The sequence below is a fragment of the Eubalaena glacialis genome, chromosome 16 (genome assembly GCF_028564815.1).
Source record: "Eubalaena glacialis isolate mEubGla1 chromosome 16, mEubGla1.1.hap2.+ XY, whole genome shotgun sequence".
Classification (NCBI taxonomy): domain Eukaryota; kingdom Metazoa; phylum Chordata; class Mammalia; order Artiodactyla; family Balaenidae; genus Eubalaena; species Eubalaena glacialis.
In genome coordinates, this window is record NC_083731.1 from 78,735,058 (window position 1) to 78,747,395 (window position 12,338).

The following is a 12,338-nucleotide window of genomic DNA, read 5'->3' on the forward strand; positions in this document are numbered from 1 at the left end:
AGACGTCTGGTCTGGGGCCAGGATGGAGAGTGACAGCAGCAAGGCTTTCTCAGGCTACTATATGGTTGTGTCCTTTTTGTCCCGAGAATGCAGATGGAAGCTTACCTGTGGTTCTGTTGCTTCCTGGGCCTGTCCGGAGCCCCCTCAGCCCGGCTCCTGCTACCTGCCTGCTCTGGTCAGCAGCTCCTCCACTCCCGCCTGCGTCGTGCCTGGTCAACGATAAATTCTAGAAAGCGTGGTTCAAATGAAAATAGCACGATTTGCTAACTTTCATGTAATGGGCTGTTACACCCTTCACCTGCATTTAGTTTCTTTTAAATGTAACAAAAATAACCCCAAAAGTGGACTATGCAGAAGAAATAACAAGAGCTGTTTCCCTCTGGTCACTGGTGCCCCAAATCCCTGCCAGATGGTCAAGCAGAGAAGCTCACGTTTCAGCAAATTACAGAACCTCATTAGGACTCTATTTCATGTTCTTAGATGCTCTAGGCCTTTATATGAGGTGACGTTGATTTCTTAAACTTGTATGACAACATAATGAATACACATAAGTGAAGTGTCCAATGAAATGTGAAAAAATCGGTGAATTCTTTGCATATTTTATTTTTCTTTTTTTGATTTCCAACTCACACACATCTGGCATATTTTACATCTTTGCAATAAAACATGGTTACAATAGCTTAAGGAATTTATATATCCAAAATATTTCACCATGATCTCAAGATGAAATGAACTTGTCTTCCAGATGTTCATTATCCTCCCAATTCTAAGCTACAAACTCAAGATATTGCTTACAGCCTGGTGATGAATAAATTAATCATTACGCCGATTCCCCAGAATTTCAGAATCTCATAAATACAAACAACAATGAAGAAGGAATTCAGTGCTAAAACTTACTAGTACAAGGTGGATAACAAATAAGTAATCACATCAATAAATAATGATATGTTTCTGGTGCAAAGTGCCAATACAAAGAACCCATTATCTTGTTTTATCTTTTTAAATAAATGACTGCAAGTGAGTGTAAATTCTGAGAAAATTACATTCCTGTAACATGCCTCATAGCCCTACCGACACAATATGTACATATCTATGACGATACAGTCACCAAATATACAAAGAAGAAACATGAATAAAGTGTATATACCCCTGGGTGTATAACTTGATCAGTACAATGTATGGAAAATCATTTGATAGCCATCATTTTATATCATAAAAGATGAAGTGCCTTAGGCTAAGAATGTGGCTTTAGGTGAAAATTTCACAAGAACCTAAAAGAATAACGTCAGTTATTGTTATAATAAAGTCTGACTTATTATTAAAGAAACTAAGCTATTCAAGAACCAAAGGGGGGGGGGCGGGAAACTGCAAAAAAGTTAGCATCAGATTCTCCTCCCCTAATGTACACACGCTAAGCCAGCAGGATGATTCTGGAAGAGTTGTCCAGGAGTTGGGAAGTCATTACTATGGAACTAATGATCGGGACTCCTATTTATACAATAAAACCAGGACCTCATCCCTAAGCCCCCTTTCTGCTGTGTCTTCAAATTATGAAGGTTAGGGCTGAATTTTCTTTGTATCAAGTACCAAAATGGCAAATAATGGCTTAGTATTCAAATGCTTTATGAGCAAATTTCACTTAGAAGGGATGAATTTAGATTTAAAAGTGCAAAACTATGTATTTTGGTGAAAATGTCAAAAATTACTGATTGAGCCCAAATTCAATCCTTTCATACAAGCTGTGTCCTTGGACAGATCTTACTATTTCCTAGTGTCAATGCACCTGTTCCATCAAGACTTCAGGATTAAAGAACATGCACATTGTAACTCCACAATAAAATTAAGAAATGTTTTGTTCTTTATACAAGGTTTTACTTTTACAAAAGTATCCCTTTAAATAAGATGCATCTGATGTACAAAGTATCAAACGTGTTTTTTTTTTTTCTCAGCTTGAAAAGAGGCTGGAAATGGGATGCAGGTTAGGTTCAAAGCTTAAACTTTGTAACAACTGGACACAAGGTTCCTCAGAATTGTCAAAAGTCTCTTGTGACACGTCCTACTACCTTTTCTCAATAAACAACAAGATATGAAATAATTACCAAAACATCTCCTAATTCATATAATTTACATGATATAAGCTTGCTTGGTAGCAGCTGGTGTTCAGTAGTGAAAAAACACACAAAGTAAAATGGCTGCTGACTACAATGTACAGCTATTGCTGGGTGTGATGGAATGTACAAACGGAGGTCGATGTAGACGAGTTTTTTCCACCAGAGATATTGCCTTTCCATGCAGCACTTGTGCTCTCAGCTTTAACTTGGCTTTTGGTTCTCCATTTGTCTTCAGTATCTGTTCTGATGCTCATAATGCCACCGATTAAAATCTATATTAAAAGCTACAATGCTACCAGAAGCCATGCCAGTGATCAGAGTCCTGGAAAAGCAGAGGCGGTAGTTAAGAGAGACACAAAATCACTGATGTGGTTCTACTTTACACCAAACAATAGCACGATCTCAAAGTTCACCAGGTTTTAGTTTTGTGTGCCCTCAGATAGGATTAAAATTTATTCTTGGTTCTCCTAAGAGAAGCTGAATCAATTCCGAAAACACCTGGACTGCCAGACCAAGTGTTGATTAACTTTTGATCAGACAACTCATCAGATAAACACTTTCTGAGTAGGCATCCTCACTGTATGTTTATCTGTCAATCTGTAACTTATGTGCATATGCTACTGTTCCAACATATCAAGGACATCATAAAACAACAATAATCATTGAAATTAAGGATGAGATTGAAAAAGAAATAGAAATTTGGTTAGTATCTTTCCTTGCTCCTCCTGGGAGACCACTAAGACGACTACAGCCTTGCCTATGCTCTCTCATCTACTCTCTCCCCCATACCGAGTGAAGGATAAAGATCTTACAAAAGCTTTCCTGCCCTCTGCACCCCTTGAGAAGAGCTAATCACTTCCTTCTTCTGTTCCTCTGCTCCTGCTTCCCTCATATACATTTATTATGATTATTTGAGCTCTTTGGGGACAGTGATCCTGTTTTGTATCCTCAGGACTGTGCACAGTGCTTAATCTATGCTGGTAGCAGCAAATGTTTGCAACATGAATACATGAATGAATAAGAATATCCGGGAGAATATTTAAACTACTAAAGAACACAAATCATTTCAAATACTTTAGAAACACCCATGTATATAAAATAATTACATGGTAAACCATTCCCATTTATGAATACGGACTACAGCATTTTGGAACACTTTTGGAACACTCTAATAATAATCTGCTTAAATTTTCTTTAAAACAGGTTGGGCTGCAGATCAAATACCCCTTCCCCAAACTAACTTAAATTCCATTGTTTTTCTTGATGACTTCAGTACCGTTTTACTATAGTGTGAAGATGCTTTGTTAAATTTATCATATAAGCCTTAACATTCATACTGTTTTAAAACCAATACTCTTATAAAGAATATACACATAGTTGAAATAAGTCGGTTAATAAGCTTTTCTTATTTCTGTTAAATATATAGCAAAAAATGAGAAATTACCGTATTAAGATTATAGAGTTTTAATTTATTTTTTAAATTTAGAAATTTAGACTTTATATTCCAATTATTCTTTTCACTTTATAATAAACCCAAAGGCAAACTTTAGGAAATAACAAAATCTTGTTGCAAATTGAGGAACAATAGAAAATCATATTACTTTGTTAACATTCCTGTCAATTCTTTCCAAGAAAAGATTACAGTGTCTTAGGGAAATACATAAAATACCACAAAATAACATAAATGGCAGATATGTGAATAAGAAAATCGGGGGTGTGTGTGTTGGAGATTGTTTCAAGTAATGAGTGCCTCGTATTTTTAAAACAGAGGCCAGCTGTAGTCTGTACTTTGCATTTGGCTGCATTTAGCTAGATGTATGCCTCAAGCCAAGACTCTGCTAAAAAATATGTGTTTCTTTCACATAATGTAAGCCAGGCAGGCCTGTCTGAGACCAGGTAAGGATGTGAGAACAGAGAAGTTGGTGGGGATAATTCTACATTTTGGGCAGTGTCTAGATGCGCCTGTTTTTCTTCAGACCCATTTCTTTCTTTTTTCCCCCTTATTCTCTTCCTCTGTTTCCTTCTTACCAGAATCCTTTCTTACAGTACTTACTCCTCTCCTCAATTTACCCTTTTCTGCACTAGTCTTTCTTCCATCTGGATGCTGGAATCTTCTTCACGGCAGGTTTCACCCTTGGTAAAATGTTAAGAACTTTCAATGACAGTTCTTGAGTGATTACATTTCTCCCCAACATGGCTCACCTCTGGTCATGGGATAAGTCCATTGCTCTAATGCCAGCATCACATCCGGGATAAATGTACAGCTGCTTGAAGTCACAGGCCTGCCAAACCTCCACCACACCATTGTCCCCTCCGGTCACCAGGTTCTGGCCATCGCTACTCAGGAGAATGGCCTTTGGACAAGGCAGAAAAGCAACCATTTCTCTCAGTGTTTCCCAAAAGATCAGTGGGCACTACTGAAAGGCACTTAATACAAGTCCCTTGTCATTATTTTCTACTTTTAGCCACTTGTCCAAGTTTTCTAAAGTCCAATCCATAGACTTTCTAATGTGGAATTCATCAAAGTTCTTACATAAACAAAGGATCTTATTAAAACCAATTTAGGTTACAAAATAACAGAAGTCCCAAAGAGAATATTATCAGTCTAATCCAGAAAGAACTTGAGAATTAAGTAACATGATGTTTTGTTAAGTTCTGAATACTAGCTATGTCAAGACTTTTAGAACAAATGGCAGAAGCATATTTAAAAGCTGTTTTTAATAATGATAAACCAGCAATTATGATTCATTTGCGAGTGATGGGCAATTTGGTATGTAATTTTGGTCTAGGGTTCAGAAGATAAGATTCTTTGACAATAAACTCACTTTTAATGTCAGGGGAGTGCAACACGGGAACAATTGTTTGTAAGAGATTAGGAAAAATCTCTTTAAGGGTCTAACCTCTAATCAAACTACAGCCATCACCTCCAAAGTCTAATTCACTGAGTTAACTACTTGGGATTAAATGAACTTTGGGTTTGTTCAAAGCATCAATCAACATGGATTTATGTGCTTTTACAAACAAACACACATTTACCTGGATACCAGAGAAATTCTATTATGAGTCATTTAATGTAAAATAGTCAATCTTTAACCTCTTGGCTAGGTCCCCAGTTAGCATGGAACATGCAGATTTACCCGTGTTGAATCGTTGATCTCCATTTGAGCCAAAAGTTTCCCATTGATGCTGAAATTGCTGAATCGCCCTCGTTCATAGTAGATGATACAGTGGCCTTCACTGGAGACAGAAATCAAGCGTGGGAACAAGCAGTTTTCTGGTCCTTCGAGGGCTCTTAGCAAATCTCCGGTGATTGTGTGGACGAGGCAAGGGCCCTCTGCAGAGCGGGGAACAGCAAGGCCAGAGTCATTGGTGACGACCAGTCACGTATTAGCTCCCACACACCTGCCAACCGTACCTGAATAATACACTCAGAGTTGTTGAAAGAAAGTAGAAAAGAAAAGAACTATGGTGGCAAGAGCCAAGCACTGATGTTAGATTTCAACAGAACGAGGACAGAGAACTGTTACATAACACACACATGTCTTCCAAACTTTTTATCTAGGTCAGTAGTTGTTCTTTTCCTTCATGAGATAATATTCATTAAAAAAGGATACAGTTCATACATTACATGAGAATAAAAGACTGTATGTTGAAGTCTTCTCTTAAAATGTGTTTAGAAATTTTTCTTTAGAAAGTTCAGGAGAATTATCAAAACAATCACTAATTTTCTTCAGTATCATCAAAATTTTAATTGTACCACATAAATACAATACTATCAAATAATAAAGTTTTACCTTTCTATAGTCTATACATAAAATGTAAAAGGCAAAATTAAGAAAAGGAATCAAGTAATTCAGACTGTAGGAACACGTTTTCTTTTTTAAATAAATGAAGAGTGAGGTGAGAATGTAAAAGTAGTATGGGGAGTGACTTATTTTTTCTCAGGTAGAAATTTTAAGATAAAACATTCAGTAGTCAAGTTCATACAAATAATTGGTTAATGTAGTTTGGTATTACCTGTCCCCCACAATCCCCAGAAAAACTCCATAAAACCATGCATGAATTACATTCTTATTTTTCAAACAATTGATTTCAGTAGATACATATTTTACAAAGCAAGTGACATTATAAGGCTATACCTAAATGTTTTCCTGATTACTAAAGTAATAGATGTGCATTCCAGAAAATACAAAGAGTTAGAGAAAAAAAAAAAGCAATCACTTCTAGTATCAACCATCATCTATAGAAATTAATGTTTTTCCCTATGCATACTGCATCTCTTGTTTTCCTTCCTTTTCCTTTTTTTCTTTTTTTTGCTTTACAGAATAGAATGATATTACATGTTATTTCTAAAACAGACATTCTAAAACAGACATTCTAAAAAAGACATTTATTGAAAATATCCTATGTGTCCCTCCCTGGGTTATTTATTCTTAAATACAAAAACACAGTGTCCCTACCTTTAGACATTATACCCATTATCTATAAAGCAGCCAGAATAAGCTCCTAAAAACCAAATCTGATCATCTCATCACCTTGCTAAAAGACTTCAATTGTTTCCCACTATACTCAAAATAAAATACAGATTGCAAATACTTGTGCCGTGGGGGCCCCTCACCTCTTCAGCCTTTGTCTCCTTACGTCCGTGGTGTCCTCACCACACTCGGCCCCTTTGGTTTTCTTTCAGTTTCTCCTAAGCATTAGGCTCCTTACTGCCCCGGAGCCTCCCATGGAGAATTGGTATCTCAGCCAGAATTAGAATCCAAGTTTCCTGACTTTTCCCGAAACAGTACTTTTTCCACAAAAAGTCAGAAGAACTAAGTCATCATATTTCCTTTCCCATCTACCACTACACAGTCCCCAGCCTTGAGAAGAAAATGACTTGTGTGTGTGGGGGGTGGATCCAAGGCTGTGTCTGATGAGCAGCCTGAGCCCCCCATGGACCCCCCCATCACGGATATCTTCCCCTTCTTTCACTTTTTTTATTTTTTATTTTTTTACTATATTTTTATGTTTGGCTGCGTTGGGTCTTCGTTGCTGCACGCGGGCTTTCTCTAGTTGCGGCGAGCAGGGGCTAATCTTCGTTGCCATGTGTGGGCTTCTCATTGCGGTGGCTTCTCGTGTTGCGGAGCTCGGGCTTTAGGCACGCGGGCTTCAGTAGTTGTGGTTTGCGGGCTCTAGAGTGCAGGCTCAGTAGTTGTGACACACGGGCTTAGTTGCTCCGCGGCATGTGGGACCTTCCTGGACCAGGGATCGAACCTGTGTCCCCTGCATTGGCAGGCGGATTCTTAACCACTGCGCCACCAGGAAAGTCCCCTCCCCCTTGTCTTTTAAATGTTATCTGTAATGACTGCATCATATGGGTGTGCTGCAGTTTAGTTTACCAGTGTTCTGGCTAGAATGCTGGTGAACACAAAATACTACATAATATTTTATATCTATTTTATATTAGTACTAGCAAATATTAATAATAAAACTAAACAGCTACAAAAAACCTAGGGATTACATTTGTCTATGGAGAGCCTCCTAAAGGAAATAAATCATAAATCATGGTTAACTTGTGAAAATCGTATAGTGTTTAAAGATCTAAAATGAAAGAAATGTCTTCTGACCTTTAGCACCACTGATAACAAGTCCAAGTTCTGCACAGACAGAAACACAGACAACTTCATGGTCGTGGCCCGTGAGGACAGCTCTTGGTGCAGGATAGTCACCTGCAAAGGAACAGCAGCGGTGAGTCACTACAGACCAATGGTGGCAATGAAGAGCTATGCCATTAAATTGACCGTTTAAAATAGCAATCATTGTTTAGTAAGGGCATTTATTAGCTGTGTGACCATGAGCCAGTTACTTAACCTCTCTGACCCCCTTTCTTATATCTTAGAGAATATTATGTCTTTTTAAAGAATTCCGTATTTTTCTCTTCTGTTCATTCTGCTTCACCTGGTTGTTGAGTCTGTGATCTTTCCTTTATGGTGCTTGAGATCCTGCACGCTGGCCTGTTTTCCTCTGTGCACTCATATTCTGCATGGGGTTGGACCACCCCTCCCTCATCTTGTCTCTCAGAAAAACATCCTATGCTTTGGTCTCAGCGACGCTGCTCTTTCTGAGAGCTGCCTCCCGGGTTGCAATCTCCTGGCCCCCACTGTAGAGGGGGCAGTGGGGGAAGTGAATGTCAAAGGGATGGCACTTGTGCCCACCTCCTGGGCAGCCCCTCCCTTGACACTGATGCGATGCCACAGCCCTGAGCAGCTGGACTGGTGCGCCCATTCCCTGCCCCACCGTGGCAGGAGGGAAGGCATCGATAGATCGTGGAAAAAACTCCCATTCCCTGCCCCACCGTGGCAGGAGGGAAGGCATCGATAGATCGTGGGAAATTCTGGGAAGAAAGCGCACAACTAAAACGCCCTACCCAGCAAGGCACCCAACACTCTTCCCCTCTGCCAATATCTCCTCCTTCAGACCCACCGGTCTTCTGTCTCTCCAGGGACTGCTCACAGTTTTCTGTGAGTTTCCTCAGATCCATCATGTGAGCCTCCATTTTGCTTTTGAGGCATTTCTTACTTAGATGGAGTATGGGAGGGAGAGCTGAAAGCCCACGTTAGTTTGTCATTTTATTCTAAATTTATGTATCTCGCTATAATGTGTTTGAGTATTGGCAGAGTATCCTTTTAGATTTGTCAGCAGTCCTAGATTTGTCCGAAACATATTTATGTAATTTATAAACTTATGCTTCACAGATGCCCTGAGTTCCCTGACAAAATGAAGATTAATTATTGATAAGATTTTATGTGTAATATCATCCTTAATTTTTCTAAGTGATTATTTTATCTTGGAGAGACGGATGAATTAAAAATCCTGCAATTATATGTTTAATACAATTTATATAGAGTTTTCTAAACCTTTCCCTTACATGCTACAGAAAAAGTAGAAAGCAATCTAGTTCTACCGCAGGGAATTTTAAAAATGTATAAAAATATTTAAAATCTTCCTTATGTATGTAATATATTTTATATTAGAAAATAAAGTTTTTCAAAGGCTTACCTCTGATTTAGAAAGCTTAAAATGTTTTATTTTTCATTACAATTCCCCCAGATCATTTGAATAAACTGTGAAACTTAACTATTAGGGGATTTTGTAGGGCCCCTGAAAGCACTGTTTCCCTCTTTCAACTATAGAAAAGTAAATAAAATGTTATTCAGGGGTTTTGAGTTGGAGAACCTACAGCAGGGGGAAAGCATATTCCCTACATTTCATTTCATTGTCAGGGACAGATGTCACACACCTCAACAATCATTCAAAATCCTAGGAATATTCTGTCACTGTCACATCACAATTGATGGATGTAGCTATGGGTTAAAGGGCCCTGCGCAGAGGGAGGTGCAGGTGAGACCTCTCCTCTAAGGACCATAGCACCACTGCCCTCCCTCCCTAGTCATTTCCTCAGGAGAAGAGCTTTCTGGGTGATGGAATTACTATGAATGATGAACAAACACGTCCAATTTTGAGATTCCTTACAGGCAAGTATTTGGAAACTCCAAATATAAAAGTCTTATAGTAAACAGATTCCACCTCATTTTTATCACAAGATATTTCAATATTCTCAAAATGGATGATGAAAAAGAGTACAAAGGTGTTAGATGCTGCTATCCACAGAGAACTGACAAGGAGAGCATTGTCAGTGTGATAGTCTGTGGCTTTCAGAGAAATGATCAAAGTAAAGATTGCTCATGGTTCTTATTATTTTCAACCTCATTTATGGGACTACTAATATGCAGGGGAAGCTTTGGTTCTTCTGAATTGGAGCTAAACAAAAACAGCAGAGTTTTTCTGCGATCCTCCGTGCAGTTCTGGGGGAGTCGGAAAATGAACCTCTTGATGATGTATGACATTCAGGTTTTATCTGCGACCTTTGCTGAGTCACTGAAGAATCACTGCAGAAGGTATTTTCATTCACGTTTATACTATATAAAAACCATGGATTTTTGACTTGAAATCCCAGAACAAAAGATTTCAAAGGGTGCAGCAGTTTCATCACTACTCTGATTTCAAGATTAATTTTGAAAAAATTATGTTAGACATTTGCTGGGGTAACTCAGAAAAACTTAGTTTGTGAGGAGTTCCTATTGAGGTACTGTGTCTTTAGCCACCTGAGGGCTGCTGCAGAGGTTTCTGGCCCAAGCACCAGAAACACCCGGGCCTGCATTTTCCACAGGTCACAAGGTAATCCACATAAAAACATTCCACGGGTTGGAAAACGTCCCATGATGTGGTTTCATTTTATCACACAATCACAGAGTACTTGATGAAAAATAGAAGATAGATACGAACCTATTTATTCACTGACTCTAAGTTGTTCTTTTTCTTCTTCAGAGAGGACACTGACCACATTTTCCTCTGAGACCTGCTGTTTCAGGGCAGATCTCTTCCCTTGAGGTCCTGAACCTGGATCTAGGCCACAGTACCTTACTGTCCTACCATCTCCTTCCCCAATCAATAGTATAATCCACCTGCCTTTCCCAAGGAGGTAGAGGTTTCTGCATGATGCCCAGAGAGCCCGCTGGTATAGATCCAAGGCTCCCTGATCACGAGAACATATTAGTCACTCTTGTTTTTTATATTGCTTCTGACCCAGGACAAAGACCCTTGCAGCCTCAGTTCCATAAAGGGGAAGGAAAAGCAGAAACTGAGTGGCAAGCAGCCCCCTTCTTAGTCAGGAACCCTATAATGTCTCCTAATGTTGGGCTGAGGGAATGGGAGGGCTGAGAGGTCTCCTGCAGAATGGGCCCCGTGTTAGGGATGCTACATTATAGACATTATCTTTTGGCCCTCAGAAAGCTCTACAAGGTAAGAATTATTACACATGTAACTATGCTTCCTCTCAAAGTTAATGAGAAGAGGTTTAACATTTACTAAACCCTAGTTAAGATTCCTTGCTCTGAGAAGTGAGACAAACTCATCTCATATATATATATATATATGATATATATATATATATCTATATATATATCATATTATATATATAAAATATCTTCAGGCTATTCTTTGTCCACGCTTTCTTCATCCCCTATAACACCACTGGTTAGTGGTGGCTGTGGAGCTGGGCACCAGGATGGTTGTTTTAAAAGAAGGCTGGATGCAGACAAAGCGAGGGATGTGATTTGGCAGATGTTTATAGTGACAGGTTGGGGCTGGCGGGAGGGTCAGTGTCCAGAGTTGAAGCTAACACAATGGGAGCCCAGGGAAGGGATGTGTGCACAGCTGGAGTCTCCTTTTCAATGGGCTTCTTGTTTCATAGTTTGTATAATGCTCAAACGTGAGCTGAAGACTTGTTTTTCAAAAGTGAAATAGAAAAAGCATGATAACAATGTCATACATATCACTCAATGCATATTTGTAGATTTGATTTGAAAAGATGAACAGTAAATTCTCTTTCAAAGTTTCCTGTGGCTATGATTTTAAAAATGTCAACAAACTCTCTATCAGGCACGTTATATCTGGTATAAACATTAAAACCACACACTTTACAAGCCGATTGGATTTGGAGCCGAGGTCCCAATGTATTATAAGTGTCTGCTGAAGAGACAATGTTGACTTGCCCCTCTTGTGACTATCTCGTTGGAAGCTACAGCACGTAATGAGAAATGTCAAGTCCCAAGATCAATGAAATTTGGGGCTCTAGGGATTCAACAGGAATAGCATTGATCCTTTTAAAGAACACCAGTCAGAGATGGGCTGTAATATATTGCAAAGAAGGGCTCAGGAGGATAAGCAGCCAAGTCCAAGATACCTACCTGACAAAAAATTCAATCAGCTTTTAGCACAAATTGCCTGCTCTGCTCTCCTTCCTTTCATGCGATAGCCTGCTTCCAATTAAAGTGCGCAAATTAATTTTTATCACTTCCAAATTAGTTTCAGAATTTGTGTAAAAGTCTGTTTCAGATGAAAGCATCTGTCCCTCACATCTCTGCAATTCTGTTATCTAGTCAGGGGCCTACTTTACATCTACAAGAAAACTGTCTATGTTCAAAGTCACAAGTTTGAAAGAGTAACAATGAATATTAGCTTAAATATATTAATAAAACAACTATAATTCAACTGGAACCTCTGCCAGGTAGCCTCTGCTTGTTTCTTTTATGGTCTAAAACTCTATAATAATCTGCTTACACATTTTCATTGTCTTTGCAGCAAATTCATTAAAACTATAAAAATAATTAGAAAAAGATT

At 38.8% G+C, this 12,338-nt stretch overlaps 1 protein-coding gene across 8 annotated transcripts in view; it reads right to left on the minus strand.

Moving 5' to 3' along the window:
• Nucleotides 1–853: 853 nt before the first annotated feature.
• NBEA (neurobeachin) overlaps nucleotides 854–12,338 on the minus strand; it is a 629,474-nt gene continuing 617,989 nt past the window's right edge. For all 8 annotated transcript variants that reach the window (XM_061171071.1, XM_061171076.1, XM_061171075.1 and 5 more), the window contains 4 exons: nucleotides 7,724–7,825; nucleotides 5,249–5,445; nucleotides 4,314–4,465; nucleotides 854–2,433 (listed from right to left, as the gene is read on the minus strand). In XM_061171071.1, coding sequence (XP_061027054.1) covers nucleotides 2,343–2,433; nucleotides 4,314–4,465; nucleotides 5,249–5,445; nucleotides 7,724–7,825 — 542 coding nt within the window. In that variant the 3' untranslated portion in view covers nucleotides 854–2,342. The remainder of the gene's footprint in view (nucleotides 2,434–4,313; nucleotides 4,466–5,248; nucleotides 5,446–7,723; nucleotides 7,826–12,338) is intronic.